Here is a 27860-nt window from a genome sequence, read left to right as displayed (position 1 = left end):
ACAAAAACCAAACAATGGAAGCAGCCCAAGTGTCCATCGATCAGTGAATGGATAAAGAAGATGGGGTATACACATCTTCATTACAATGGAATATCATTCAACCATGAAAAACGAATGAAATCTTGCCATTTGCAACAACATGGATGGGGTTCGAGAGCGTGATGCCAAGTGAAATAAGTCAGTCAGAGAAAGACAAACACCATAAACTTCACTCACATGAGGAACTTAAAACAAATGAGCAAGCGGGAGAAAAAAAGAGAGAAAAACCAAGAAATAGACTCTTCACTACAAGACCAAAATGGAGGTGACCAGAGGGGCTGGGGTGAGGGGCTGGGGGTTAAAGAGCACATGTATCATGATGAAAATAAAGAAACAAACAAATAAATTTATTTAAAAAAAGATTTATGAGGGCTAAAATCTGTAGCTGTATTTACCATTTAGAGATTCTTATTGACTGGGCTTGAATTAAATACTTGAAAATGTCAAGGACTGGAAAGAATGAAGACGAGTGGAATATGAAAACTAAAGCATAAGCACCATTCTATGATCATCGATGCCATTTTTTAACTTAGTTCCTCACTGTAAGAAGAGCTGACTTAAAATTCTACTGGGTTTTTAAACTTTTGGAATCCCACTGGAATCACCTCGGGGAAGGCAGAGATGATTCATTCTACATGGATGTAACCTTGTTTGCCTACCTTTCCAACAATTCAGAGTTCCTCAAAAAAAAGAGAACATGTTCTGGTAATCTCTGGATCTCTATTCCTGGCACTGATGCTACCATAAACAATCGTATTTAGTGTTTCCTAAGTGCTTTCCCTGTCTTTGAGCCCTTTACACATATTTTCATCCAATTACTATTGTAGAAGCAGGAGCTCTCTCCTTCCTGAACTTGGTACTATCTTATTCCCGTATCACAGAAGAGGAAACTGAGGCATACCAGGCAAGGGATTTTCAGACACACATATACTGAATGGCAAAACCAGGATTAAAAGCCAGGCAAGTTCTCTTTAGAGCCTTGGCTCTTAATGTTTATGGAAATATTAATAAATGTTTGATAAAATCATTGAAATAAGAAACCCAGAGACAACTTCTTTTAGTTGGTAATATAAAAGAAAATCATCATGCTATTCGTGAATGCTATGATGATTTTTTCCTATGTATATTTGAAGGGCTGTTTATCTGATAATCTCACCTTTTTCTTTTTGTTCTGGATCATCTGCTTTTCTATTTGTTTCTGAAAAGTAAAGACAAAACAAAATGAGTATTGTGAAAGTCACCATTCAATATCTCAAAATATAGGACCATATTTAAGTGGATTCAAATAAATATAATTTAAGAAAAATACTTCTGGGCATAGAATTTAATTTTCCAAACCCCTAAATTCTTTCCACAAAAGAATCTGTGGAATTCCACAAATTTGTTACAAAACATTAAGATTAGACTCATTTGAATTACTTATAAAAGTCACCGAGCGGTGGGGTGTTGAGTGTCTCAGTCAGTTAAGCTTCCGACTTTGGCTCAGGGCAGGAGTCTCACAGTTCATGAGTTCGAGCGCTACGTCAGGCCATGCTGACAGTGTGAAGCAGGCTTCAGATCCTGTCTTCCCCCTCTTTGCCCCTCCCCTGCTCATTTTCTCTTTCTTAAAAAAAAAAGTCACTGAACAATATAACCAGGGATGAGGCACCTGGCTAACTAGGTATTCCACACCTGTGGCTCATCCCCACCAACTGTAAGTGCTTCCATGGGAGCAAAGGCAAACTGGAGAGGAGCCCTCATTTAGGAGACAATGACGGCACTGTCTCCTAAAATCATGAGTACTTTATAATAGCCTTGTGTGCTTTAAAGAAATACAGCATGTCCCCCTCACTGGGGTGACACCAGTCTCCCTTCCCTAAGGACTTCACATATACACAGGTGGCCCACTGAGGGCGTCTGCACTGAGCCCAGGTGCCGAGAAGCCAATGGCTTACCTGTGTCAGCCTCTCACTAGGTAAACCACGGTCACAGGGTCTGCCCTACAAATGGGGCTGAGGGCAACCCACCCAGAACCTGACCAGTCAAACATCGCCCCTACACGGAAAACTATGGTGCCTGACCTGACCCTGAACGTATAACCTCATTTCTGCATTATCTCATATCCAGCCTATTGTTTAATATAGCTTGGGCTCCGGCAGACCAGTTGTTTATAGTTCCAGTAGGTACTTAGCTGGCTTTGGGTATTTCTTGGAACACGTTTTAGCATGTATGTTGGAGTTGGGATAGGGCAGCATTTGGTAGACGGATAAAAAATCAGACTCAGTTCTTCCCCCATCATAGCCCAGGCTCTGGGGTGAGATCAGGGATACAACCACAGAACACACTAGACTTTTTGCTTCCCAGTTTCCTCCCTATGTTATCAAACTTGTCATTTTTTAGAAGTGAAAAGTAAATCTAAGGCAGGCTTCCCAGACAAGGAAGGAATTTCCATAGGTCAAGTGTCTTTGCGATGCTAGTTGAGAAGAAGAGAGCAACATTTGAAAGCCACAGTGAGCCAGGCTCGGTCTAAGCACGTGGTGTCTGTCTCCTGTCTCCTCACACCCTATGGGGAGGTCTTATCTTCCTCCATGCAAAGGAGGAAGCTGAGGCTGAGAAAGTAGAACGCCTGACATTATCAAAGTCAGCAGTTTACATCCCTCCAAAGCATATAATCTTTGAAGAGAAACAAGGGATAGTGACATGCAGGTCTCGCTTTCTGCAAAGAGTGGGTTTTATAAAGTTGACTGCCACACACTTGTGGCCAGTGCTGCAGGACGGACACAGGAAATTTAAAAACAAAAACACGTTCTAGATCCCTGTTGAATGTTCTAGAATTTCTGATCTTATTAACGATAACCTCTTTATCAAAAAGTTAGGCAGTGTATCATTTAACAGAATGCACTTTCGTAGGCATCAAGGATACAGGATTGAGGGAAATCATCAACAATTTCAGTCCTCAAGAAGTCCTTCCAAAGGTAGGTTGTGACCCTCCACATCCTCAGCAACCTGGTGCACGGCTAGCGTCATTTGAAAACTCAAGCACAAAATGCAAGCTTCTAACCGGACTAGAGAAAATAGGCGGGTACTGGTCACGAAGAAGAGTTCAGGGCTCTCCATACATCTGCCCCAAGGAGGTTAATAAGGTAGGAGGAGTGGTTTGAAGTGATCACACTTCAAACAGGCGTGAGAGGGCCCTGGCCAGGCGTGCTCTCAGGAACAAGGGACACTATCTTTCTTGCTCCCCCAACACAGCACCTACGATGGGGCAATGAGCTTGACCTATAAAAAGGCCCAGCCCAAACTCCCCCAGCTCTGGGCCAAAGCTCTCTCTCGTGCCCCTCACATCAACACGCGAATATCTGTGACTCGTATTTGGATGCGGGGAAATGCACAGAGAGCAGGCACGTTCGCCTCTCTGATTCTCAGCGCTGAGATGGGGCTTAGGGGAAGGGGTTTTCTAAGAGACCCAGCTCACCTCACAATACTCTGCGCAGGTAACAGTGTTACTCTGCTTTACTTTATTCTCTGTACACGCGCTTCTCTGAGACACCTTCTGCGGACCTCATTGTGCACAGAGGAAACTCAACTTCTTGGATGCTTCCTGTGTGCCAGGCACTGTTCTAAGCACTGAATGCAGATGATCCCATCAACTCCATCGACCCAGCCCAATTCTGAAAAGCACCAAAGTACAAGTTCACTTGTAACTCATACTTAGTGTTTAAGCACTCACATCGAAGAAAATGTTCCGCAATCTCTAACGGTACTTACTCTTTTTTTTCCCTTTCAGGGTAAGAAAAATCTTACTAAAAAGAATGGGATCTTGATTGTTCAAAAATTATCATGAACCACTGAACAAAATCACTGTGGTGGATTCTAAACTCCTGAACTCTATGATGTCCCAGATACCGTGCTGATCTGCTTACTGGCCAGTTCTCGTTGGACCCGAGGCACGTCCCAAAGCTACTCTGTCTCCAGGTCTGGTCCTCCCAAGCTTATTACACTGGCATCGGGGACTCCCCAGGACCCAGGCCTAGGGCTCTGCTTCCCCGCCGACTGCCCCCCCCCCCCCCGCCCAGTCTTCCGGTCTAGCTTTCCCGTCTTCTTCTGGGCCCCTGCCAGGACTTCCTGAGTCAGGCCCGACCGCCATCACCCGACTATTACTGGCTCGTCTCCAACCTGCTCTCCCGCCTGCACCCTGGCCTCCTCCCAACTCCTTCCACCTGCCACCTGTTGCCCATGGCTCACTTCAGAACATTCTTGTCCACAAGCAGGCATAATCCCCATCTGCTGGGAAACCTCCACCCCGAACACACACGAAGCACAGAGCAGAGAAAATGAGGTCAATAAAAGTGGGTCTACTTATTCTGGGTTCAAAGTCTTTATGGTTAACGTTTCTTCGGGGCATGCTGGAGGAGAAAACAACACTTTCTGGAATTTTCTAGGTCTCCTTTTCTGCCCAGAGAATGAAGATTGAAAGAGAACTTGCTGTACTGTTTTCTGCCCTTCCACTTGCTCAGACTCTTTCTGTTTCTCAACTAGGATGAAGTTAATGTCCTGATGGTACAATGGTCATGGTGGGGGGTGGGTCAGGAGGGTACAGGGGGGTGGGGCGTGCCGAAACTACTAGGTGCCGAACGAACAAAACCCTACAGAGGATGGATGCAGGGGCTATTTCAATCTTTCCCCCCAAAAGTGTATCATAAGAGTAAATGGTAAACAAAATACACATTACCTATTAGAAATAGGTTAAGAAAGAGTCGAAGGTACACTCTCATGATTTCAGACATCAAAGATACTGTAATATTCTAGAATACTAGTAAGAGTAAGATGAACTGATTTTGCTATATGACAAAATAACAATAATGACAATATAGAGAAGAATTCTGCATTTTATTGCACTCAAATAACATTAAACAGAAGACATTTACATTATGTTTAGAAAATCCATTGATTAGCATGTGTTTGTAAAGGCAAGGCTCATTAAGTCAGATATTTGGAATTAAAAAGTATTTGAAGTTGACCACAGCATAATGAATCCTCAATTTCCAGAGCTGCAGAGATGATTATAGACAAAACTGCAGCAAAATTTTACTCATTTACCAGTTCTATGTCACTCCTAAGTTTCCCTAAAAAAATATGGCTTTATAAAAAGTAGTGTTCTACACTTCACAATATGAATTAAGAGCTTTATTAGGATTTGACTAGCAACTCTGTATTACCCATATCACAGCTTTAGAAAATTATTGCTTTTCTTAGTAACTTAATCTTCCGGATTTCACTATACACTGGTCAGCATGCATAACTCACTACATTGCAATTATGATCTATAACGATATAAATATAAAATCTCTTTGATTATAGCCCTAAAAGCAGGAAAAAAATCATCTTATCTTAAGACAATGTTAACATAATCAAGAGCTTTCCCTGACATGGAAATGAAATTACTTCTTATGGCTTTTTCTTTTTTTTAATAGCTCATGGTCCTTTTAAAATGATGTCACTGACTTTTTTCTAACAAAGGAGTATTTTCATCACAGCAACTATTTCTGAGCCAAAATAAAGCACATTAAAAATAGAAGAAACTCTTCACGGTAGAGGGAAAAAAAAAGGCTCATATATTGCAAACAGCAGCGGGGATGTGGCTCTGGGAGTGCTTTTCACATGTCCTAAATCGACCCATCTAAGGGCATTATTCTTGAGCAAGATCAGTGTCCCGTCTTCAGCGTTGTGAGGGCATTACTTAATCAGCCGAAGGCAGAGCAACCTTTAAGATGTGCACCAGTAATTGATATAGATTTTCCAAAATTTAAACAAATACTGACTGGACTACAGCTATTATAAGATTGATCTAAAGTGCCAAACAGCATTTTTACATGATATAACAGGCCATTCATTTTGCCTATGTCCTAGCAAGGGATTTTAGTTCTCCCCGCTCTATTTGAAAAATAAATTAATCATGATAATCTAAGACTTTTGCTGAAATATTAAACGTTCCTAATCCATGAGCTGACAGCTGTCTTGAGTTTTACCCTGAATACTCAAAGCTAATGCAGAAATGTCCTATGAGGAGATCAGTGCAGAGAGACGCAGCCCAAATCTTCACAGCGAATGGTGATGTCTAGTAGTGTTTCTCAGAGTGCAGGGCACTCTTCATGGCTTGCGAATCACGTGTATGCGGTTTACACAGGTCAGTCCAACAGAGTTAGTGGTAATTACTAGTAATACATATATATTAAAACCATGCCAGAGTGATTGCTGCTACATCGTCAGAACAATTAACTGCTGTCTGAAAAACACACAAATGTAGGTAAGACTGAAAGCTTTGTCGAGAAGAAAAAGAAAGGAAATCCAAAGGATCCACTAATGCTATCAAAAATGGACGTGCAGGACTGTAACATCACATGTAATTCGTTTCTAAAAAAAAAAACTGCTACGATGCCAGTGGACTATGATCGACTGAAAACGTCTTTAGTGTTCATTCCCAAAGACCTTGGTCTGCTCAGTAATTATGTCACAAGATCTATCACAGCCATCTTTTGGAGCGTAGGGATAGGCTGGTCCTCCTGTGGGTAGTGGGGGCAGTCTTTCTGAAGCTTTAAGTATCTGTAAAAATAAGGGGAAATCTAAATTAAAGGACCAACTAGATACAGACTGTGAAACTGCTTCATTTCATTCCACTTAAAACAAACAAAAAAATAACCCGCCAACAAAAGTAAATGCCTTTTTGCGTGTTGTTACTGTTTCGTAAGGGCAACTTGTTAAACAGAGTGATTAACTACCCAGAGAAGTCCCTGGGGATTACTCGTGCAAAGCTGCTGATGAAAATGTAAGCTCTTAGAGCCATCTGAGAATTACAACTAAATTTAAGAATTTCAATGTTTTGAGAAGCGCAAGCCTGAAATCTCTTTCTCCTCTCAATGTTTTCACTGTATTAATAAGAAATGTTACAGAAAAAAAAAAATCTAGCATGGTACTTGAAAAAGGAATATAGAGAAGATTTTCAAGAAGCAACTGGAGATTATAAGTTGCAGTTAAAATACATTTCTTTAATAACTGTGTATCGGTTTTTAATGTTACAAACAATATAAATGATGGATTAACAAAAAGTATATAGTATTTTAAAGGAAGTAAAAGTCATTCTTGTCCAATTTTTTATAAATATTGTCTCACTCCGAACTTTAGTGCCTGGTTGATTTTACTATCACAGCTTTAGGTCTGTTACAATTCGAATAGAAAAGATGACAGTGTATATTCAGGCCCAGCCATATTCTGATGGTATTTCCAAATCTGGATTATGATCCTTCCTTCCTCCCTTCCTCCCTTTATATGTGTGTGTGCGTGTATATGTGTGTGTATCCAGAAGTTTTTATATAAGCAGAATTGTTCAGTGCTGATGTGGACTAGAAATTATACGTATACTTTAATACATCCAACAGAAGTGGGTATTTACATACAAAACACATGCACAAGATTATTCATAGAGGGTTTCTTCATCAACAGCCAGAACCTGGAAACACTCACAATAGTCATCAACGTAGGACGGATTTTTTTAATCCATAATGTAGTGTATTTATAGTAGATAGCAAGGGATAAAACCAAATTATACGTCACAAAGTGGATAAAACTCAGACATGATGTTGAGCCACAAAAAATAGTCACCAAAAGAGTATATATGTATTTGTGTTTACTAATGGTTTTCATTTAATTAAATTCAAGACCAAGCAAACCAGTCAATGGTGACGCAGAAGAGAATAGTTACTGTTGGTGGGGATGTTACTGAGAGGGCAGAGGAGGAGCTTTCTGGGGTGCTAGCGGCGTTTAGAGTAGTGGGAACAGGAGTATCCCATGTATAAGCGCATCAAACTGAATGCTCAGTGAGGGAGTGTGTCTCTCCGTGTTAATTATACCTCAATAGAAAATGTTTCTAAAAAGGAGTCTGGCTTTAGGGTCTCTCAGAATTTCTCAATTAGCTTGACTGTGAGAGGAAAAAGCATTTCTGTAGCCTGTGCAACCAAAAAACCTGAGCTTGTGGGAGCCTGTTCAAACTATAGCGATGAGTACTCATAAAAAGGCAAATAAACTGGGGCGCCTGGCTCGTTCAGTTGTCGGAGCACGCAGCCCTTGATCTCAGGGTGGTGAGTTCAAGCCCCACGTTGGGTGCAGAGATTACTCAAACAAACAAATATTTTTTTTAAAGGCAAAGAAACTAAAAAAAAAAAAAAAAGGCCCAGTTACAGCAACCTTTGGGACGTCCTAAATGTACGTTCCTAAGTATTTAAGGACGACTCTACTCAGGAGCGGTCCGGTGAGCTGCCAGCGCAGGAGGCCCGCAGCAGGCCAGTCACCTCTGCTGCTCTGCGTTTTGTGCCGCCTCCCGCAGGTCCACGAAGGCGGCCATTCACTCCCTCGGGTCAGGGTCAGGGACAGGGCAGTCACCCTCGCCTCTTCCCCTCAAACAGCCCTCTTTGCCCACCTATTCCCTGTCCGGCCCTCCTGAGGTGAGGACAGGACGCGAGGAGCAGGCGGAGAGGGAAGGAGGGCCCGGCCGCAGGGCGGTCCACGAGGGCAGGGCCCGGGGCGGCGCGGCGGGGCGTCCCCACCGGACACGCGGGACCCGGGCGCCTCCCGGGGAGCCAGCGACACCAGGGCGGCCCGCCTGCGGGACTGGGAGCCGGCGGGGCGGGCACCGCGCTGTTCTGGTCTCTTCCCCACCCAGGGCGGGGCCTGGACCTGCGTAAGTGCTCAACATGCATCTCCTGCATAAATGATGAACTCTCTAACGGTAAAATTCCTATTACGTACTCATTTTTTTAAAAATTGTTAATGCGTACTTATTTGGGGGAGAGTGTATAAATGGGGGAGGGACGGAGGATCTGAAACAGGCTCTGTGCCGACAGTGGAGAGCCCCGCGCGGGGCTCGAACCCACAAACCGTGAGATCGTGACCTGAGCCAAAGTCGGATGCTTAACAGACTGAGCCCCCGGCGCCCCTCACGTTAGGCATCTGTGAACAGAAGCCACGACCTCCAGTGCTGCTGGACTAAGCGGGTTATGTTGTCTCGCTGGCCATGTCAGGAAACGCTGGGTGACCAGAGGAGGCAAGAGTGGGTCTGCACCGATGCAGTGCACTGGATCCATCCTCACTGCCGGGCCGTCTACACCGGGAGGTGCTACAAACGTCGGCCCCATTTTCGGAGGCGCAGGAGCAGCAGAGAGACGGATGCTCACTTAACTCCGTTTTGAACAACATGGTCATTATCATAAAACATGGTAGGTAGGACAGAAAAAAATGTTAAGGCAGCCAGTCAGTTAAACAGTCTTAAAGTAGCGTCGGGCAAGAAATTTTACTCTGACGAATTTCGTAAGTGATTCCTTCACAAAAGCATCAAGCTGTGCTATGCATATTTATTCTGTCATATTGCTAGAATCATACGCTATAGGATTTCAAGTAAAAATCTGCGTTTGAAGAGAAAGGTAAAAACGTACTGAAGGAGTAAGGATTACAAAAACAAATTAAAAAAAACCCTGGTATTCAACATGACTGACTTCTAGAATCAGAAGGATCAATCCTTAGGACTTTTTTACATCCTTGTCGATAGCAAAGCACTTACAAGTTTACAAATATAAACAAGAGGTGACACAATTCAAGCTACTGGTGGATAACCTACTTTTCTACAATAAATCCTAATCTTCAGCGCTCCCGGGTTCTAAGTGAAGTACTAAAATATATGAAGAGAAGGAGGCTGAAGAACAGAGTATCTCTACTTCTACCCCATCAGGGAAGCTCTCAGGCCTTCCCTTCCGTAAAATCCTCTAGAGCACAGCGGCCAAGAGTGTGAACTTGGGAGCCGGCACACAAGGAGCGGCCTCGGCTCTACCACCTTTCAGCTCTCGGACCTGGGCCTGCCTTGCTGCCTCTCGGTTTTCTCATGTGTAAAATGGACATAACAGAATGTCTATCTCATAGGCTACGGAAGGTATTAAATGAGTTCATTTAAGCTCCTGTAATTAGAGCTTAGAAGTAATCAGAACAGCATGTACGCAATGCTTAATAAACGTTAGCATTCGTCTGTGCCCTAGTGTGTGGCTTGATACAGTGGTGAATCTAGACAGTTCCCGCCCTGTGGGGTTATGTCACACCAATAAACACATGAGCGTCGGGGCGCCTGGGTGGTTCAGTCGGTTGAGCATTCGACTTCAGCTCAGGTCATGATCCCATGGTTCAAGGGTTCGAGCCCTGAGTCGGGTTCTGTGCCGACAGTTCAGAGCCTGGAGCTGCTTCAGATTCTGTGGCTCCCTTTCTCTCTCTGCCCCTCCCCTGCTTGTGCTCTGTCTCTCTGTCTCTCAAAAGTAAACAAGTAAATGTTAAAAATAAATAAATAATAAATACGTGATTGTGGATTTTTAATAAGCAACATTAAGAACCTAGTCTGAGAATGACCAGGGAAGGCAAAGGAATCATCAGTTAGATTCTAAGAGCCAGGAAAAAGTGAACAAATTGCTAATGTGTTGCAGAGCTCCTCAAAGTCTCCACTGAATAACAGATTTTAAAGAGTGGAAGGTAAGGAGAATTGAAAAGTAAGGAGACAGGCCCTATGATCTGTGTTTCTGAAGTTTCTGTAATCACACAGATAATTAAACCCTTACGAAAGCTGCCAGCATGTTCTATAAGAAGATCACGAATATCGAGTTTTATTATTTCTTCTGTAAGATTGAATATAAGAAGTTGTAATATAAAGACTATGAAAATAATGGGAAATAAGCAAACCAGCTGCAATCATTAAAAATCACTATTGCTAACTCTTGGCTTCACAGTCTCTTTGGACAAGGTCGAACCGTAACTGCGCAGTGGGTTGATCAAATTTTTATGACACCAAATTACGGGTTACAACTTCTTGAGCACGTCTTTCCAAGCTTTACTTCTCTTGATCCACCTCGAGGATCAGGCTAATTAATTACTAAACAAAAAGAGCCAAGGTCACCGTTTATTGGGAGCTTATTATAGGTCAGTAACTGTGAGCATTAATCAAATCTTCATTTTTATGTGCTTCGGTTGTTAAATGTTAAATATCTCATCCAAAAAAGCACCTGATTCCTGCAACCCAACCACGTGGTATTTTATATCTATTTTCCAAGGAAATTCTTGCGCTTGGCTTATAAAACACGGAAATAAAAGCACAGACATTTCTGGCCCGAAAATGGCATTAACCTTTTTATACCTTCTCTAAAGTCAGATCGATATTAAAAAATATGAAGCGTAACTAGAAAAAAGTCAATGTTGTAAAAACTCATTATTTCTAGAATTACTTATAAAACAATTTTCCTTGAAGGCACGGACAGTAATCGCAGTGCCAACTGGGTAAACCTACTCTGTCTTCTCAAAACAGAAACAAGGCCTTCCGTGAGGCAGCACTCAACAGTTAGGAGGAAATTACAAAAGTGGAGAAACATCAGCTCTCCCTTCTCTGTGCACCTTTCCTAAAATACGCACACGTGCCCAGAAGTCATCATGTAAGAGGCCGATTTCTCCGTGCATATCTATTCTCATTTCATGTAATACCAACAACTCAATTCTCTTCAGCATTTGTACATATTATCATAAATGCACACGGTATGACAACTGCCAAAACCTAAAATGCCCCAATCGTTAAATAAGCAAGGATGAGCTGGGGGATAACTAAAAATACTCCTGGATTAGAAAAGTTCTTTTTTTCTTCCTTGAAGTTTATTATTCCATAGATTCTGGCAGTTACAATTACTTTTACCAAAATCAGTAATAGTAATGCACACCATTGCTATAAAATTCACATTGAGCCTAATGTAAAAAAAATGAGCAAAAATTCAACCAATAAATGACACAAAAAGAAAGAAAATGGAAATTAAACACAGAAATCAGAAGAAATACACTTGGCAAAGAGGTACTGGAAATTTCTCTCTTAACCAGACATGTTTTCCCCACTCTGAGAACAGGAGACTTGTACATTAATTTCTGACTGGAGGTAGAGTTAATGCATCTTTAATATGCATTTGAAAGCACAGGCCTTGGTTGAAATGGTGTTCATATTCTCTAAATTCCCTGCTGATGCAAGAAACATGTGGCTGAGGGGAGGGAAGAGTACAGAAATTAGTTAACCCAGCTGGAAGGAAAGACTTTGGGAAGTGACAAGGCCTGGGCAGGCAGCCGGGACTTTCCCGAGGACACCAAGATGCTCTCGAGGAAATGGGGAACAAGGGGAAAGTCGCAAGTTTATGCGCTACTAAACTTTCATCTTAAAGGCAATTCTGATTCCATATCTTCCATCAATTACCCTGTCAATAAAAAAAAAAAAAAAATGGAGGAAAAAGAACCCACCCCACCTAACTACTACTACAACTACCATCTACAATGGCGGGCCATTAATACTCCTCATATTCTAGCTCAATAGACATGTACTAGACTGACTCTAACGTGTATCTTCCTTACTTTGGCTCAACTGATCAAAACACAATTTTCTTTTTAAATTTAGGGATAGTAAAATCTTTCAGGATTTTTACTCTTCACAGACTGATTTTGTACAGCACTGTGAATACCAACAGCACATTTTAAATAAAACAGAAAAGGAAAAGGCAATACAGGTAACAGAATGTCCTACCTGGTGGTACTTCCTGTTGTTCTGCAGGGGACATGTGTGATTCTACAATAAATAATGAAATTACAATCCGTTACATATTGCTGACCAATGTTAAGTTACAGTGAATATTTTGACATTTTTGGTTCACAAGAAACATTAGGTTTTCACACTATTACAACAAAGAAGCATTAGCTATAATTTTGCAAAATGTTGTATACTTTGCAAGTGTTTTGCAAGGCAGGCTCTACATTATCTGCCTGACTGACTAACCTCAAAACTCACTGCCAGGGCAAAGGAGACATGAACTAAAACCTAGGTTTTGGTCATAATTTTGCATCAGGCTTCATAAGAAAGCTGAGAAAAGGGGCTCAAAGCCTCTTGTTAAAAAGTTTTTAATATATAACCTCTAATTGAAATGTGAACAAACAACATAAAGAAGATGAAATATAAACCTAAAAGTGAATCACTATCCTTAATAAAGATTTTGAAAAGTAATATTCAAGTTAACATAATCAACACTAGCCAAAAATGTGGATATGACTTTTTTAACATCTTGCCTCTTCCCTGGCTACTTCAACCCACTTGTAACTAAACTGTAGGCTTTATCATCTAATGGTATAATATACTGATGTGCTTCATTCTATAAAATTATATCATGTATTAAGATCTTCATGTGTAACAACCCACTGAACATTATCTTAATCTAGAGATAAGATTATATCAGCTTTCCTTTTGCTTCTAATGACTTGTAACAGACTTGGGTCAAAAGGAAGAATTTTAAATAGCTTTTTCTAAAACTCATATATTTATGCAGCTATCTTAATCATTTTTCTTCTTACATTATTTAGCTTCTAATTTTAAGAATAATACATGACCAAATGGCAAATTTGGAAATGTTTTACATAAAAGGAAAAAAGGGGGAAAAAAAACCCTCTTACTTTCCCCCCTAATCACTGATATTCTTATATATTTCTTTGTTTTAGTGGCAGTACTGTGTTTCCTAGCTTTCTGTGTTGTGACTGGCTTGTTAAGGTTTGCCTACTGATTTCGTTCTTAGTAACTCAGAGATATATTAACACTTTATCAACTGTATTAATATTCTTTTTCTTTCTGAATTTCTTTTACTTGTCATTTTAGGTTTGAAAAAGCTGTGTGCATCATAAAGTATTAATAGCTTCCATTGTTATTTCCATCACTGATGTTATACTATGAAAGCCTTATTATTATTGCAAGATAAAGTAAATTTTCAACTAATTTTATTCTGGAAAAAAAATGGTACATTTAACAAACTTACCTGAAGTTTATTTGGGTAATGACATTAACAAGAAGATTTTTAAAAAGGAAACAGCTAAGTAATTATATAAGTACAACCTGATTTTCTTTACTCCAGGCCTTTTTAAACCCACTCCAGTATCGCTTTCAACTCCCATCAATTTATTCAAATAGCCTTAGCTAAACTCACCAATAACTCTATGTTCCCACATGCAATTGACGCCTGTCAGTATGAAAATTCCAACGGCAATAGCATGAAACATATTCCCTTTCCTTCTGCTCTTTCACATTCTTTTCTACTGACTTTCCTCAAGCCTCACTGGTTGTTCAAACCTCACAATGTCGGGATTCCCTGGGGTTCAGTCCTAGGATTGCTTGTCTACTCTCTCCACACTCACTTACAAAATTTTATCCATTTCTGTGGAGTTAGTACCATCTTCATGATGATGGCTCCCTGACACTTACAGCAATCCCAGGTCTTGCCCATCTTGTTCAGACTCGCATAGCCAACCCCCTACTTGACACGTCCATCTGGGAATCTCACATCCCTCCTAACCTTATAATGTCTGATATGAAGCCTTGATTTTCTCCCCTAAACCAATTTCTCCTATATCCCAGTTTTCTTCTCAGTAAATGGCCCCATCATTCATCACTTATTTGAACCAAATAACTTTATTCTTCTTTCCTTCACAATCATCAAAAAGTTCCATCCACTGTAATTCAAACATGTATCTCAAATTCTAAGCTCCCCCCCATTCCCATGGCCATATTACTCCAGGCCACCTTGGTCACCTCCCGGACTGGTGCCCAGTCATGTCCTGACGCGCGGCTGCTGCTTCTGTTCTTGCTCCGTCCACTCAATTCTCTAACCAGGAGTGGAAGTAATTCTTTACAACACAAGTCACATTATGCCATATCTCATTTAAGTGTTTCCCCAGATTCCCACTGTACTTGGATTATAATCCAAATTCTTCACTACGTACTCCAAGTTCACAACTGATCTGTCACGTCTTTAATGCTTAAGCCAACTCAAGTTTAGTTTTCTGTAACAGGAAGTACCTTACTGACACAGATGGGGGATAAAAGAGGGTTATGGCACAGGATGGATATGCCAAAGGTGTACTTCTGAACAGATCACCCTAACGGCATCATGACAGATGGATTTGAAGGGGGCAAGTGTGGAAGTGAGAAGATGGGCTAGAAGGCTACCACTGTTGTCCAGGAAGGTGATGAGGCCTGAGCTAGATCACTAACGCTACAGAGAAAAGAATGGATTTGAGAAATGTATTAGAAGCCCATTCAACAGGACTTGGGATTAGCTACAGAAATGGAGGAAGTGTCAGTGATGACAGTCACATTTCTGGCTTGGGGATGCAAGTATATATTGATGCATCCAGCCAAGTCAGGGAAGAGGGGAAAAGAGAAAGTTTGTGGGTGTGTGAAGATGATGAGTTCATTCTTTTTAAAGAAAAATTTTTTTAATGTTTATTCATTTTTGAGAGAGAAACAGAGCTTGAGTGGAAGAGGGGTAGGGAGAGAAGGAGACACAGAATCTGAAGCAGCTCCAGGCTCTGAGCTGTCAGCACACAGCCCAAAGCAGGGCTTGAACCCACGAACTGTGAGATCATGACCTGAGCCAAAGTCAGACGCTTAACCCACTGAGCCACCCAGGCGCCCCAAGATGATGAGTTCATTCTCACTGTCCATTCAGGCACCGCAGGAGCACAGCAACTACAGGGAGGCCGACGGTGCACAGTCCAGAGCCCCACTGCCCCCCAGAAGGAATTCCCTTAGCAGTCTCCGCCATGGCCTGGCCTGGTTCATCAAAATGCCTGAAAAGTCTCTGGAAAAACTGTACTTCTACTACAGGAAAGGTGGGGCCAAGAGGCATATTGTGTGATGCTTGGCCTCCTATACAAAACAATATACGTGGGGTGGGTTGGCTAAAGTTCTTCCTAGGGATGTGGGGTTTCCATTTTCTGATTCTAACTGGAGAGAAAACAGACTCGCTACGTCCTTCATACAGCACAGATAGCAGGCGGTGGGAGAAAATCTGAAGGCAATTCAGCCTGCGGCACAGAGACGAATCCGCGTGTACACGGTGCTCCCAAAAGGGCTGAGCGCATGAAGAGGGCCACCCTGGGGTCTCCACGTGGCCTCCACCTCTCCTATCTTCCCCCGCTTCAGTCCACTAGACTAGTAAAGATTCTGCCTCACCAAGCTCAAGTGCAGGAACACTTCATCTGAAAGATGACAATTAGTGGCTCATAAGAGAATTCTAAGAGTAATTTTTAAAAATTCCCATTACATGTTCCCGGTGGCAGCTTCTTGTTGTGAAGCCCGTGGACCCCAGCATCCACTACAGGCCCCAAGCCTGGGTCCAATACCAGCTTAGATACTTTTGGCCTGACGTGGGGCCAGCCACTGACCTCCCTTCAATGTCAGCCCTTCATTTATTTAAAAAAGAAAAAAAAAAAGCAGAATGATATTTATCCTACCTCCTCCTCAGTGTCCACTGTGAGGAACTGAAATAACGTATGTGAAATAACGTAAGTGTGCAAACTGTTAGAATCTCTGTAACTCTACCCTGTGTTAAGGTACCACCACGTAACATATGCAACAATTCTAATTTTTCAGAGACAATCCTTCACTTTTAAAGATAGTGTGTCTGGGGGAGGGGGTGCCTGGGTGGCTCAGTCAGTTAAGCATCCGACTTCAGCTCAGGTCATGCTCTTGCACTTCGTGGGTTCGAGCCTGGTGTCAGGCTCTGGGCTGACAGCTGGGAGCCTGAAACCTGCTTCAGATGGTGTGTCTCCCTCTCTCTCTGCCCTCCTCTGCTCATGCTGTCTCTCAAAAAAAAAAAAAAAAAAAAAGTGTTAAAAATTAAAAAAAAAAAAAATAGTCTGTCCGGCTGTATAGCAACTAAAGGACCCAACTTTCAACCCACCCCTGCCCAAGGCTAACCCCTTCTGATCAAATCACCTTCCCTTTTCAGAGTCACCCTCCTCACTGCGACCAGTTACTTTCTATTTTGCTATCCTGTTTTTATCTCTGTTGTTGCACTTTTCATAACCTTTACTTACTTTGTCATGTTTGACCATGAGAATGCTAACCCCAAGGAAAACAGAATTTCTGTCCATTTTTAGGTGGGTCCCCCTCCCCCTAACTCCAACCACCACACACACAGCGAAGTGCTCAAGCATGCTTGTTGAACACATGAACATAAATTTAGTACAAAAAGCAAAGCAATCTACAAAACTAACTTACCTTCTAAAATGACATTTGAATCTTCTACAACATTATCTAAAAAGGAAAAAGAAAAAAAAACACACAAATTTTACATTCACTCACACTACATCCCTAAATTAGCTTATCTCTACTCAGATACCTAAATTTGGCTCATTTTAGACTGGGGCTTCATATATAGAGAGTCACAAGTATTTATATTAGCATATCCACTTTGATTCCTAAATTACATTCAAAGAATTTACTAAATAGGCTGATATCATTCATGGTGACATAAAACCTGCCATAAGTAGGGAACAAATATACTGGCAAATCCAATTACTCCCTTGGAGACTTGAAAATGTATTTCTCACTAACACGTCTTTGTTCTAGAAGCTACCTGAGTTTTAATAAATATAAGGGGGGAGGACACTTGTAGGAAACACTTGTTTAGAGAAAAAGCTTACCTGAACTTTCTATCCCTTCATTTTCTGATGGCTCATATACTAGAAAATACACAGAAAAAGAGAATCTTTTAGGACTACATAACTCTCACTATACTACAACATTCATTTTATGGCTTCAAGAGCAGAGACAATGTCTAAGTCATCCTTGAACCCCTAGGGCTTAGTCACTGGGATGCAGCAGGCCACACAGGAGGGTGGGGAAGGGTTTGGTGCAGAGTGAAACAAGCCCAGATCCAAAGTCTGGGTCGGCCACCTGTTAGCCAGAGAAGATGGTCAATTACGTAGCTTTCTTCATGTAAAATGGGGGAAATTAAGGTTCTTCCCAATCTCCTGCGGTATTACCAAGATCCACACTTGGTTTGCTCCCTGACGAATTTCTCTTTTCTTTTTTTTTTTTCCATGTCTGTGGTGAAGGATTCTTCTGAGCTTTCGCCGGGCACATTCTCTACTTTGTTTAGGGAACAACTCTCCAGACACCTGCTGGCACTCCGGACACCTCGGGTGCTTCCTGTGCTATTCCAGTCACCGGCCCCTTGCCTCGTCAATGGCTCTAATCTTCACCTCAAACTTCAGGGAAGCCTTCCCTGGTCCACTAACTAGAACAGTAGGTCTCCTCAATATATGCTCTTGTTACACACCATACTTGTTCTCACCAGCACTGAGCGCTACTGCAACAAGACACTAAACTGAAGTCATTTGTGTAATGTCTACGCCCTGCTAGGACACAGGGTCCATGGGAGTATGGAGCACGGGTGTGCTCCTCCCCAGAACGGTCCAGTGTCCTGTGTTTTGGACACAAGGCAGTTAATACATATGCAGTATATGAATCAGTCAGTCAGACGGCCAGCTGCTTCCGTCATTTCCTAGGTACACCCAATGTAGGCTTGGTGCTTTCTAGAAGTTTTTATATGGAAAGCTGGTTCCCTCCCCAGCTTTCATAAGCCACGGGGTCTAGATGTGGGGAGGTTAATACAGAATATATTCTGTGCTCCCCATGAAAAATGCTTTTGCTTTCACCCTACTTACAGCTTCAGTTACACATTTACTTGGTATCCCTAGTCTGGTTCCTGAATTCTACAAAGGCATCTTTTTAGAACAGTGTGAATAATCTTCTATTCTACTCAATCCATTGTTTGAAAAGTTTAGTTTCTATAGCAAGGTAATCCAAAGTATCTCACCAAATCTTGATGACCCCTTAGGTCATATTTATTACTCTTTCTTACCATTTTAAATTATACTCATTCTGATATTCTGCCTAGGAAAATACATTTATTTTTACAGCACTCTCATTAGCATGGTATCTAATTTTACATGTCTTTCAAGTTCGATTTTAAGGTTCTCTGGATCTAGTTTTCAAATTGGCTTCCAAACATGTTCTTTCTAGCATATTTAGAAAAACACTATAATAAGTGGCAGAAATCAGAAAAGTATGTCCAGTCACATCTCTACATGGCACTTTTAATTTCCAAATTCCTATTTTCTCTTTTAAATTCAAAACTAAAAAGAAAATCTAAATGCAATCATAGCAGCCAAGTTATTTAACTTCTTATAAAAATATTAGTTCTTAAAGACACAACCAGGCATCATCCATATCCCATTAGACACAGCCGCTGTGAATGGTCCTCTTAGTAGGACCTCAAATCGTGAATACAGATGCTGAGTAAATCAGCATATCAGGTTTATATGCAGTCATTCCTAATTTTCTTCAACTGAGAATCACCAATTATCATGAGACCATACGTTTCTTGAGCCAAGGGACTCGATGTTGATCCTATTTAAATATGAAGCCCCCAAACCGTCCTGCACATAGGAAGTCCTCCATATTTGACTCGCACACTAAACATTTCTTCATCCTTCTTGGTTACACTCAACTGACTTCTTTCCTTTGACAGAGCCGTCCCTGAAGGTGGTGGGATAAAGATGATCCACCGCTGCTTTATCATGTCTTAGTCATCATGAACTCAGGCCAATCATTTACATTCTCTGAACCTTATTTCTTTCATCTGGGAAGCAGCAAAAATAGAATCTACATCATGGAGTTTAATAAAAAGCATGGGAAGTGCAGGGGCGACAGAAGCAGCTCTAAGTGCCTAAATCTGACTCTAGTGCCACTCATACCACAAATGTGCCTGGACGCTGTTCTTCATGCCACTTCTAAGCCTGCAGTGAAATTCTTGTGTACCTTCCTCCAGGCTAGCAGATCTGTCACCCTAAGAGTGGGATTACTTTGTAGAGGCAGCAAGAGTATTTAAACTCTGACTAGTCTTCCGTGCACACGACAGATTTTAGTCAAAGACAGCTATGACTATAAGTAATGAGGTAAGTATCTGTGCACCATTTTTAACTGCTTCCTATGGCAACTCTGCAAAGAGTTTAAGAAATTATTTAGTCAATGGCAGAATTACTGGAGGGGGTAAACGGTCTCCCCAAGTAAATTCTTTGAAAACTACCATTCCTTTGGATATTTTAAGTTGTGGCATTTGTAGCTTATAACATTATTCTCCATACTCTACAGTCAAACTCTGAGTAGCTTTTAAAACAAGAAGATGGCTTAAGGTTAAGAAGTGTTTTTCAAACCTGGTTCATCATAGTCTTGGTATGTAATGTCATCTGCAAAAAAAGAGAATAAAACCAAAGTATTAAATGAGTTATTCTGTGTCACTGCTTAGCTAAGCACAACTTAATCTCAAACACAGAATTCTATTCCTTGCAATATTAATGCCTGCAGTCAGCGATGAGTGCCTCTGCCCCAAAACGAGACAAAATGACAAGCAAATTATTTTCATAAAAATCCCTCAAACTGGCAGAAAGCAAGATATACAAAAAGGAGCATTAATGATTAATATCTTCTTTTGTGGTGCCAGGGTAGGCGAGGCAAAATATGAAGGTCTGATATACTTTTAATAATCTAATCTTGTTACAAAGCAAAAAGACTTGTATTAGGTGTTAAAATTACTTCTTTGACTCCTTTGAAAGACAAATCACCGTGTTTTTATAGCATTGCAACTGTAAAGCCTTAAAGTGACATTTATCATCTAATGCAATTGTTCGCGCGATACCTGCATCACGGAATGTTCCCTCATCGCCGCCTGCTACTGGGTCCATGGAATCTAAAAAGAACAAACACACACCTCTGCCAAACATGACGAAACCAAACACCTTACCGGACACCATTCTAATGTATTTACAGATTAATTCTAATCTTTACAACTGTGTAAGATAGGTGTCGTCATTATCATTTGACAAAGTTTAAGCCGAATAAAGTTCCAAAATTTTCTAGGTCACAAAGACAGGAAGGAACAGAACCAGTCAGGCTTGACCACACCATCCCACCTCGTTAATGTCCGAATATCCTGGGTCCTGACTACGAAGAGAAAAATCCCAATGGTGGTTTGAAAATCCCATCTCCTTTTTTCCCCACTCGTCGATGTAATATTAAATTATGTTCAGAAATTTCTGTAAATGTCTGGGCACCAAAAATGATTATGAATATTATAAAGAGCACTCTGACTTGAATCAGAGTGAATCATTAAACCTGGGGTCACAGGAGATCACAAACCTGGGGGTTCCTGCTCGTACATCATCTCCTCCATATCCTGGTCATAGACCTGTGAAGCTGTAAATTAAGAAATGATGAGGAAACTTCAAATATGTCTCAAGAAGGATTACACTTGATATTCAAAATAGGAAAAGCCCAATATCTAGTGATAACAGAAATGTAAATGTAAAATCACATTATAAGGATGCTCCCATTTATATTCACTCATGAAACATGAAGGTACTAGGTTTGGTAAATGCCTAACACAAAGATGAATAAGACAGTCCCCGTCATCCACGGGTCTATAATCGAACCACAGAATGGTGAAGCTATACTCTCATTTAGATTTGCAAATCGACTATATTCAGCAAAAGACTAATAAGGCAGAGACAGACAGACAGACAGAGAGCACAGAGACAGCGGTACAGGTGAGCTGCCCTCCCCTCCACTCATCAAGCACCTGCCTCAGCGTGTGCCTGAACAAGGACACACACATTTCCTAGCCCTGTACACTTGGACTTAACACCTGAGTACTCCCAGACTGCAATGTATTTACATATTCATATTGTTGAATATGTTCATATTGTTGATGCAACATAGGTCCTAAGTGACAGCCAACAACAGACCGGGTCTTCCAGCACAGAAAGGGGTCTACTCCAATCATGGAAGAAAAAACTGGCCAACACAGGTTTACCAAAAGATAACACGTCCATCTCTAGTGTGGCCATATCTCCTGCGCATGTGTGACCAGTGACATTGCACAACTTTGACCTTCCACTGACTTTGTAACTTAAGACTATAGAAAGTGTGCTTCTTTATCTTCTGACTTAGTCATCCCACTACTGGGAATTTATCCTTAGGAAATAGACTTCAAAAGCACAAAAACTAGATTCACAAAGAAATATATATATGAAATTATCATATAACAATTAGCTATACATATTGCATATACTTTATGTTATAAAATATAATCATAAATAATTATAGATAATATATTTTTTCTCTCTCATGATGTTTTATAGGAAAAGACTCATTCTAATTAAGAAAAATAGAATAGTTTTAAGTTTAAATCTTACCTGTCTCTTCTACAGGGTAACTATCTTCAGTTTCTGGAAAGAATAACATCAAATCAGTAGTACTACTTTGATAAAACCGTATATATATATACCATTGATGTATATTCTGAATCCATGCTTATCATTAATTTCATTTTGAAAGTAAATATTAAGATAAAACATGAAAGTATCTATCAACAGTCTGCTAAACACTTTAACTTTCATGAGAACTACACTTGGAAATGTCTACGCCTTGTCTTCGGTCCACTAGATGCCATCCGATCCTGGACTGGCAGGGGAATGGACAGAAAAGCACAGTGACAAGGCTGGATTCCGGAAAGGGTGAATTCCTAGTCCACGTCACATTCCACTGTGGGGTCCTACTTTCTAGAGCAAAAGCACCGTCTATAGATGGGAACTCCAGGAAGAACGGAGGAGACTCTCTAAGACGGGGCACTGAATGGCAACTGTGGTCCTAACTGAACCCTCAGACCCCCAACAGCCAAGTGCTGCCGACACTGGGTCCTCACTGCTCCTGAGACCCTTGTTAATGTGACAGCTACACTAGGTAAAGATGTTTTCAATTTCTGAAAATTTTTAATAAACTTATAAGTTCACACTGAATCTATGTTCGAATTAAAGATTAGGTCAGAGGAGCGCCTGGGTGGCTTGGGGTTCTGCGTCCGACTTCAGCTCAGGTCATGATCTCACGGTCCTTGAGTTCAAGCCCCACATCAGACTCTGTGCTGGCAGCTCAGAGCCTGGAGCCTGCTTCGGATTCTGTGTCTCCTCTCTCTGCTCCTTCCCTGCTCATCCCTTTGTCTCCCTCTCCTCAAAAATAAGTAAACATTAAAAAAAACTTTTTAAAATAAAGGTTAGATCAGAATGTAAGGCCTTCTCAATTTATTAACTTTTTAGAAGCCTGTCTTCCTACCCCCAATCTATAACTCCTAACCTCAAAAATATCAAATTCCGTATGTTTCAGATTGAGTGTCTTAACTGGAATCTGTTATATAAGCAGCAACTGAGACCAAAATTCCGAGTAAGTTCATCTTCCCGAGGCATCTCGGCCGAGGACAGGAGGGAGCAGGAGATGCCGGGAAATGTGGAAGTCATTTTAGCAGCACCCCCACTCAGCAGCTAGAAACACTTTTCGTTCCCAGAGAAATTTTAACAGATGTGATAACTAAAGGTCTAAAGTTCTAAAGCTGGTCTATAAATGCCTATTTTCGATGCACAATGCTGCTGAATTCAAATACAAGCTCAAAAGCATTTTTGAGTGTACATTTTTCACAGAAAATGATGCATTATATACAGTTTTGTAGGTTGGTACGGAAACCAAGCCACCACTCATTATTTCTATGGAAAAATGTATTTCCTGACCTTGACAACAGGCATGACTGTAAGGTTTTGGAAATACATTCATTCATAAATCAAGAACTTCTTGCTTCCAAAGTAGTTTCCCAATACATTAAATGTTGTAAAAAGTAGATACACTTTACCCTCTCATTACTTTCATGCCTTTAAAAAGTCCCAGCAACCATTTTTCAATTTACTGTGACCCGGCTATCGCTCCACTCAATTTTGAGCCTGGACAGGTGCCATGGCCCGACCTGGCTCCCCCTGCCTATGAGCACAGGTGCACAAGCCTCAGCTTATTCATACCCAGCACAGCAGGATATGAAAAAATAAACAGCCTGGCCACACTTTCACTGAATCCTGGCTGTACTCTGATATGACCTGGGGAACTTTTACAGTTATCCATTTTCAGGGCCTCATACCTGAAACATTGATTCACTTTGTGTAGAGCGCATCAGAAGTGGTCTTTTGTATCCAAGATTGAAAACTATTTGTGGGGATATCAGTCCACCTTATGTGGACCATATCTGCAAGAAATTCTCTCTTTGAATCCATGTTTCTATGGCTATGGCCCTAGACCTTCCTACCCTGATTGCTGCTGTGGATTTCATTTATTACTTGTTTCTCAGTCTGTCTACCTGTCCAAACTCGACTTGGGCTTAGCTGACCCTTGAACCCTGCCAGACCCCTCTGCTCCAGATCCTTTGGTGGCTTGTGGTGTTGACTTGTTGCCTGGGTCCCAGAGCAACTCTACCACAGACTCTGATGATGATTATATGGCGGGCCGTAGTGCGCTATATGGATGACTAGGAGTGGGTGCTGTCTCTCAACCTTTCTCTTTAGTTTTACTCTTTAGAAATGAAACATCCATCTTAAACGATGTTTCAGTGTATTCATTTTAAGATTATATACATACAATTATATGATTTATGTGTTTATATATTCTAAATAAAACAACATTAATCAATCAGAGTACAACAATTATGGATTAAAGTCTTTCGGGGCACCTGGCTGGCTCAGTTAGTAGAGCATGTGACTCTTCATCTCAGGGTCATGATTTCAGGCCCGACATTAGGCACAGAGCTTATTTAAAAAAAAAATAAGTAAAAATGTTAAAAGAAAAATCTTTCAAGAACTCATTAAAGTCTTTAAGAGCTACTTTAGAAAAAAGAAACAGAAAAGAGATACCCTAAGAACAAAGCATGTGCACTTTTTTAACAAGGCTTCAGATAATTGTGGTAGTGTCACATTAAGACATAACAGAGCACAAAATCTATGAAAAAAAGGTTTCATTATCACAGAAATTCTTTCTCTCTATAGGCAGCAATGAATGACTAGTCTAACTCACCTTCTGCAAACGATCCAAGGTAAATGACACACCTGATACTTAATTAGACTTAAGATACTGATACAGAACAGATGTGAGCAGACCGCCATCTGCAGCTCAGAGCAGGCCTGCCTCCCGATTTTGTAAATAACACTGTACTGGAACACAGCTACACTTACTGTTTAGATCCTGTTCCAGGCTCTTCTGCACAATGAGAGCAAGGCTGAGTCATTGGGATAAAGGCTATCTGGTCTACAAAGCCTAAAATATTGATCCTCCTGCTGTTTACAGGGCAAGGCTGCCAGTGCCTGGTTTAGAAGCTAAGAACTGTGTTCTCGTAACTGTGATTATGAAGTTTATGTTAGAGTAAGAGCCTGTGATTGACAGCTGAGTAAAAAAGTTCATCTATCTTCTGAATTTCTTCTAAGACATGACACTCCAGGAAGAAGTATACAGTAAAAGTAATATGCAGAAGTATTTTGCCTACTTTCTATGAGGAATTCATATATTCTGATAGTCTCCTTAAAAGTGCTTTGACTCAAAGCTGGGATATCTATTTATTTCAGGAAAAAAATTACTTATTTTGGGGGGGGGGATTAGTTTTAATTGAACTTTTCAGCTTCAACTTAAAAATAAACCAGATAGGAGCACCTGGGGGGCTCAGTAGATTAAGCGTCCGACTTTGGCTCAGGTCATGATCTCACAGTCCGTGAGTCTGAGCCCCGCATCGGGCCCTGTGCTGACAGCTCAGAGCCTGCAGCCTGCTAAGGATTCTGTGTCTCCCTCTCTCTCTCTTTCTGCCCCTCCCCCCTCTCTCCTTCTCAAAAATAAACATTAAAATATATATGTATATATAAACCAGATGAAAATTAAGTATTTAAAAAATATTCATGAAAAACTTCAATAATCATAATTAAAATTGCTCATTGTGTTTTATTCCGAAACCAAAAAAAAAAAAAAAAAAGTGTTCTACCTTCATGAAATGCTCCAGCGTCCAGAGGCTCAAACCTCTCAACTGTATCACTTCCCACAAGGAAATCCTCGTCTCCCGGTGGTGGTGTTCTGGCTGGTCCATCGTCTTCTTGTTGCACGTTGTCTCCTTGAACAACGATAATGAACAAAGTGTCACGGGTCCACCACGAGGGCCCACAGGCAGCACTCGACACAGACACGTGAGCCCCTCCGGAAGGGCTGCCACACACCCACTCCCGCTGCCGGGCACCCCCTGCCCCTCCTCCGGGCCACGGCACCTGCTGCCGCCCACTCTGGAGCTCCGTCCTCACTCGGGTCAAGTGCTCGTCCACCTGTGGCGGGGACAGACCTTTCCCTCACTGGAACTTGAACTCACCAAGGTCAGGGACCTCATCTATTTTATTTACTATTGTGCTCACTTCGGCAGCACATATATTTTATTTACTATGCATGCCCAGCACCCAGGGCCTCTGCCTAGCCATAGGAAATGCTCAATAAATAGTAATGGATGAATATATGAATTCACAATTATTCATATATTGGTTTCTTCAATTATCACGAGGCTAGAGAAAAGGCCAGCCTGTGACCTCTCATTGAGACTGGGCATAAAACTCCATGTAACAATCTTCAATAACTCTATGCAGATACTCTTGCAAAGGACAGCCAGACACCTTCCAAACCGCAGGTTAGGTCCTCTGCATTGGGTCACCTCTTTATACTCTGCAGCTAAAGGCTGTTATGTTTAGCCTATACATTATGCAGAAATGCCCATTCTTCCCTTCTGAGACTTTGAGGACATACTGAACTGCTCTGCTGCTTCTGTGTCGATGCGGGATACGCTCCATTATCCCGCTGCAATAGGGCTTAGCTTGTCGGCACGGTGTAAGAAAGTCTCCCAGTGGCACCCTGTCATGGCTTCAAGCAGAGTCACGTCCTGTACATAATACTCTAAGCAAACAACTCAAGTGACTTAGCTGTGCAGGAAAGTACTGCGGTTAGGAGTGTGAGGTCTGGAATGTACGGCTCCAGATTTAGTTTTCCCACACCAGCTGTGTGACCCTGCAGAAGTTCCTTAACTACTCTGTGGCTCAGATCTTGTTTCTATGAAAAGGAAATAATATGAATGCCTACGTATAATGCTGTTGTGAGGATTCAAGCACTTAGAAACTGCCTCGCCCATAATAAGCATTCAGGTGTTATTGTTCTTGTTGTGTTGTTATTTTTATCACCATCATTATATTAATGTAACTATTTCTGCTTGCCACTGAGCTCTCCCCAAACGCTGCAGAAGGAAGGCTTCCTTCCTTCACTTTCAGTGTGACCCAGCGATGCTCGCACGCGTTACTGGACTATGTGGCCCCTTTATGTCACAGTACGCGTCTGTCTGCTGTATTTCCATCACAGCCTGCTACACCGTTCCTCATTTCAGATTTTCTGCTCGTCAGCACACCAACCACCAATCCCAACTCCTGTCACTGATTTCGCCATATTCCTTTCTCCATGTTCCTTCTTAGCACATTATTTTTTCCTTACTCTTACGTTACCCAGTACAACTGTATGGTTTTTACATGAGCAGGAGTTAGCTCTCTGTCATCGCTACTTAACGGAGAGTCCCTGTTTTCAGTAGGGAGACCAACGAAACATCACACAGTGACAGCCTGGTATGAGGAACTGAAGGCATTGCCTCTGCAGCCATTAGGCACTAATATCCCACTTTGGAGGACAAGGAACTGGAGAAACTTGGCTAAAGCCACACAGCTAGTCAATGGCAGCTGCCGCATCTGAAACACAATAACGAAATACAGAATATTGCGGAGAGTCTACTGCAAAGATGGTGGTCACGGAGGCCATGTTGGGTCGCATGAGATGTGAGGATCAGAAAGCACACACGCTGGTAGAAGACACAAGTACCAAGGCTCTGAAGCAGGGACAGGCTCGGCAGTGCCAAGGGAAAGAGAGAAGAACATCTGGGCTCAAGAAAAGGGACTGAGGGGAGAAAAAGACCAGGACACATAAG

At 41.6% G+C, this 27860-nt stretch overlaps 1 protein-coding gene across 1 annotated transcript in view; it reads right to left on the bottom strand.

The window, feature by feature from the left end:
• ASPH (aspartate beta-hydroxylase) overlaps positions 1 to 27860 on the bottom strand; it is a 174149-nt gene that overhangs the window by 105294 nt on the left and 40995 nt on the right. The window contains exons 6-14 of the mRNA XM_039249129.1: positions 25845 to 25970; positions 22207 to 22239; positions 21152 to 21208; positions 20652 to 20702; positions 20170 to 20202; positions 17593 to 17631; positions 17168 to 17203; positions 12650 to 12691; positions 1196 to 1237 (exon numbers count right to left, since the gene is read on the bottom strand). Of these exons, the coding sequence (XP_039105060.1) occupies positions 1196 to 1237; positions 12650 to 12691; positions 17168 to 17203; positions 17593 to 17631; positions 20170 to 20202; positions 20652 to 20702; positions 21152 to 21208; positions 22207 to 22239; positions 25845 to 25970 (459 nt within the window). The remainder of the gene's footprint in view (positions 1 to 1195; positions 1238 to 12649; positions 12692 to 17167; positions 17204 to 17592; positions 17632 to 20169; positions 20203 to 20651; positions 20703 to 21151; positions 21209 to 22206; positions 22240 to 25844; positions 25971 to 27860) is intronic.

This window comes from Hyaena hyaena, unplaced genomic scaffold (assembly GCF_003009895.1).
Source record: "Hyaena hyaena isolate Hyena2069 unplaced genomic scaffold, ASM300989v1 scaffold_327, whole genome shotgun sequence".
Lineage (NCBI taxonomy): Eukaryota > Metazoa > Chordata > Mammalia > Carnivora > Hyaenidae > Hyaena > Hyaena hyaena.
This window is presented reverse-complemented; position numbering and strand designations above follow the sequence as displayed.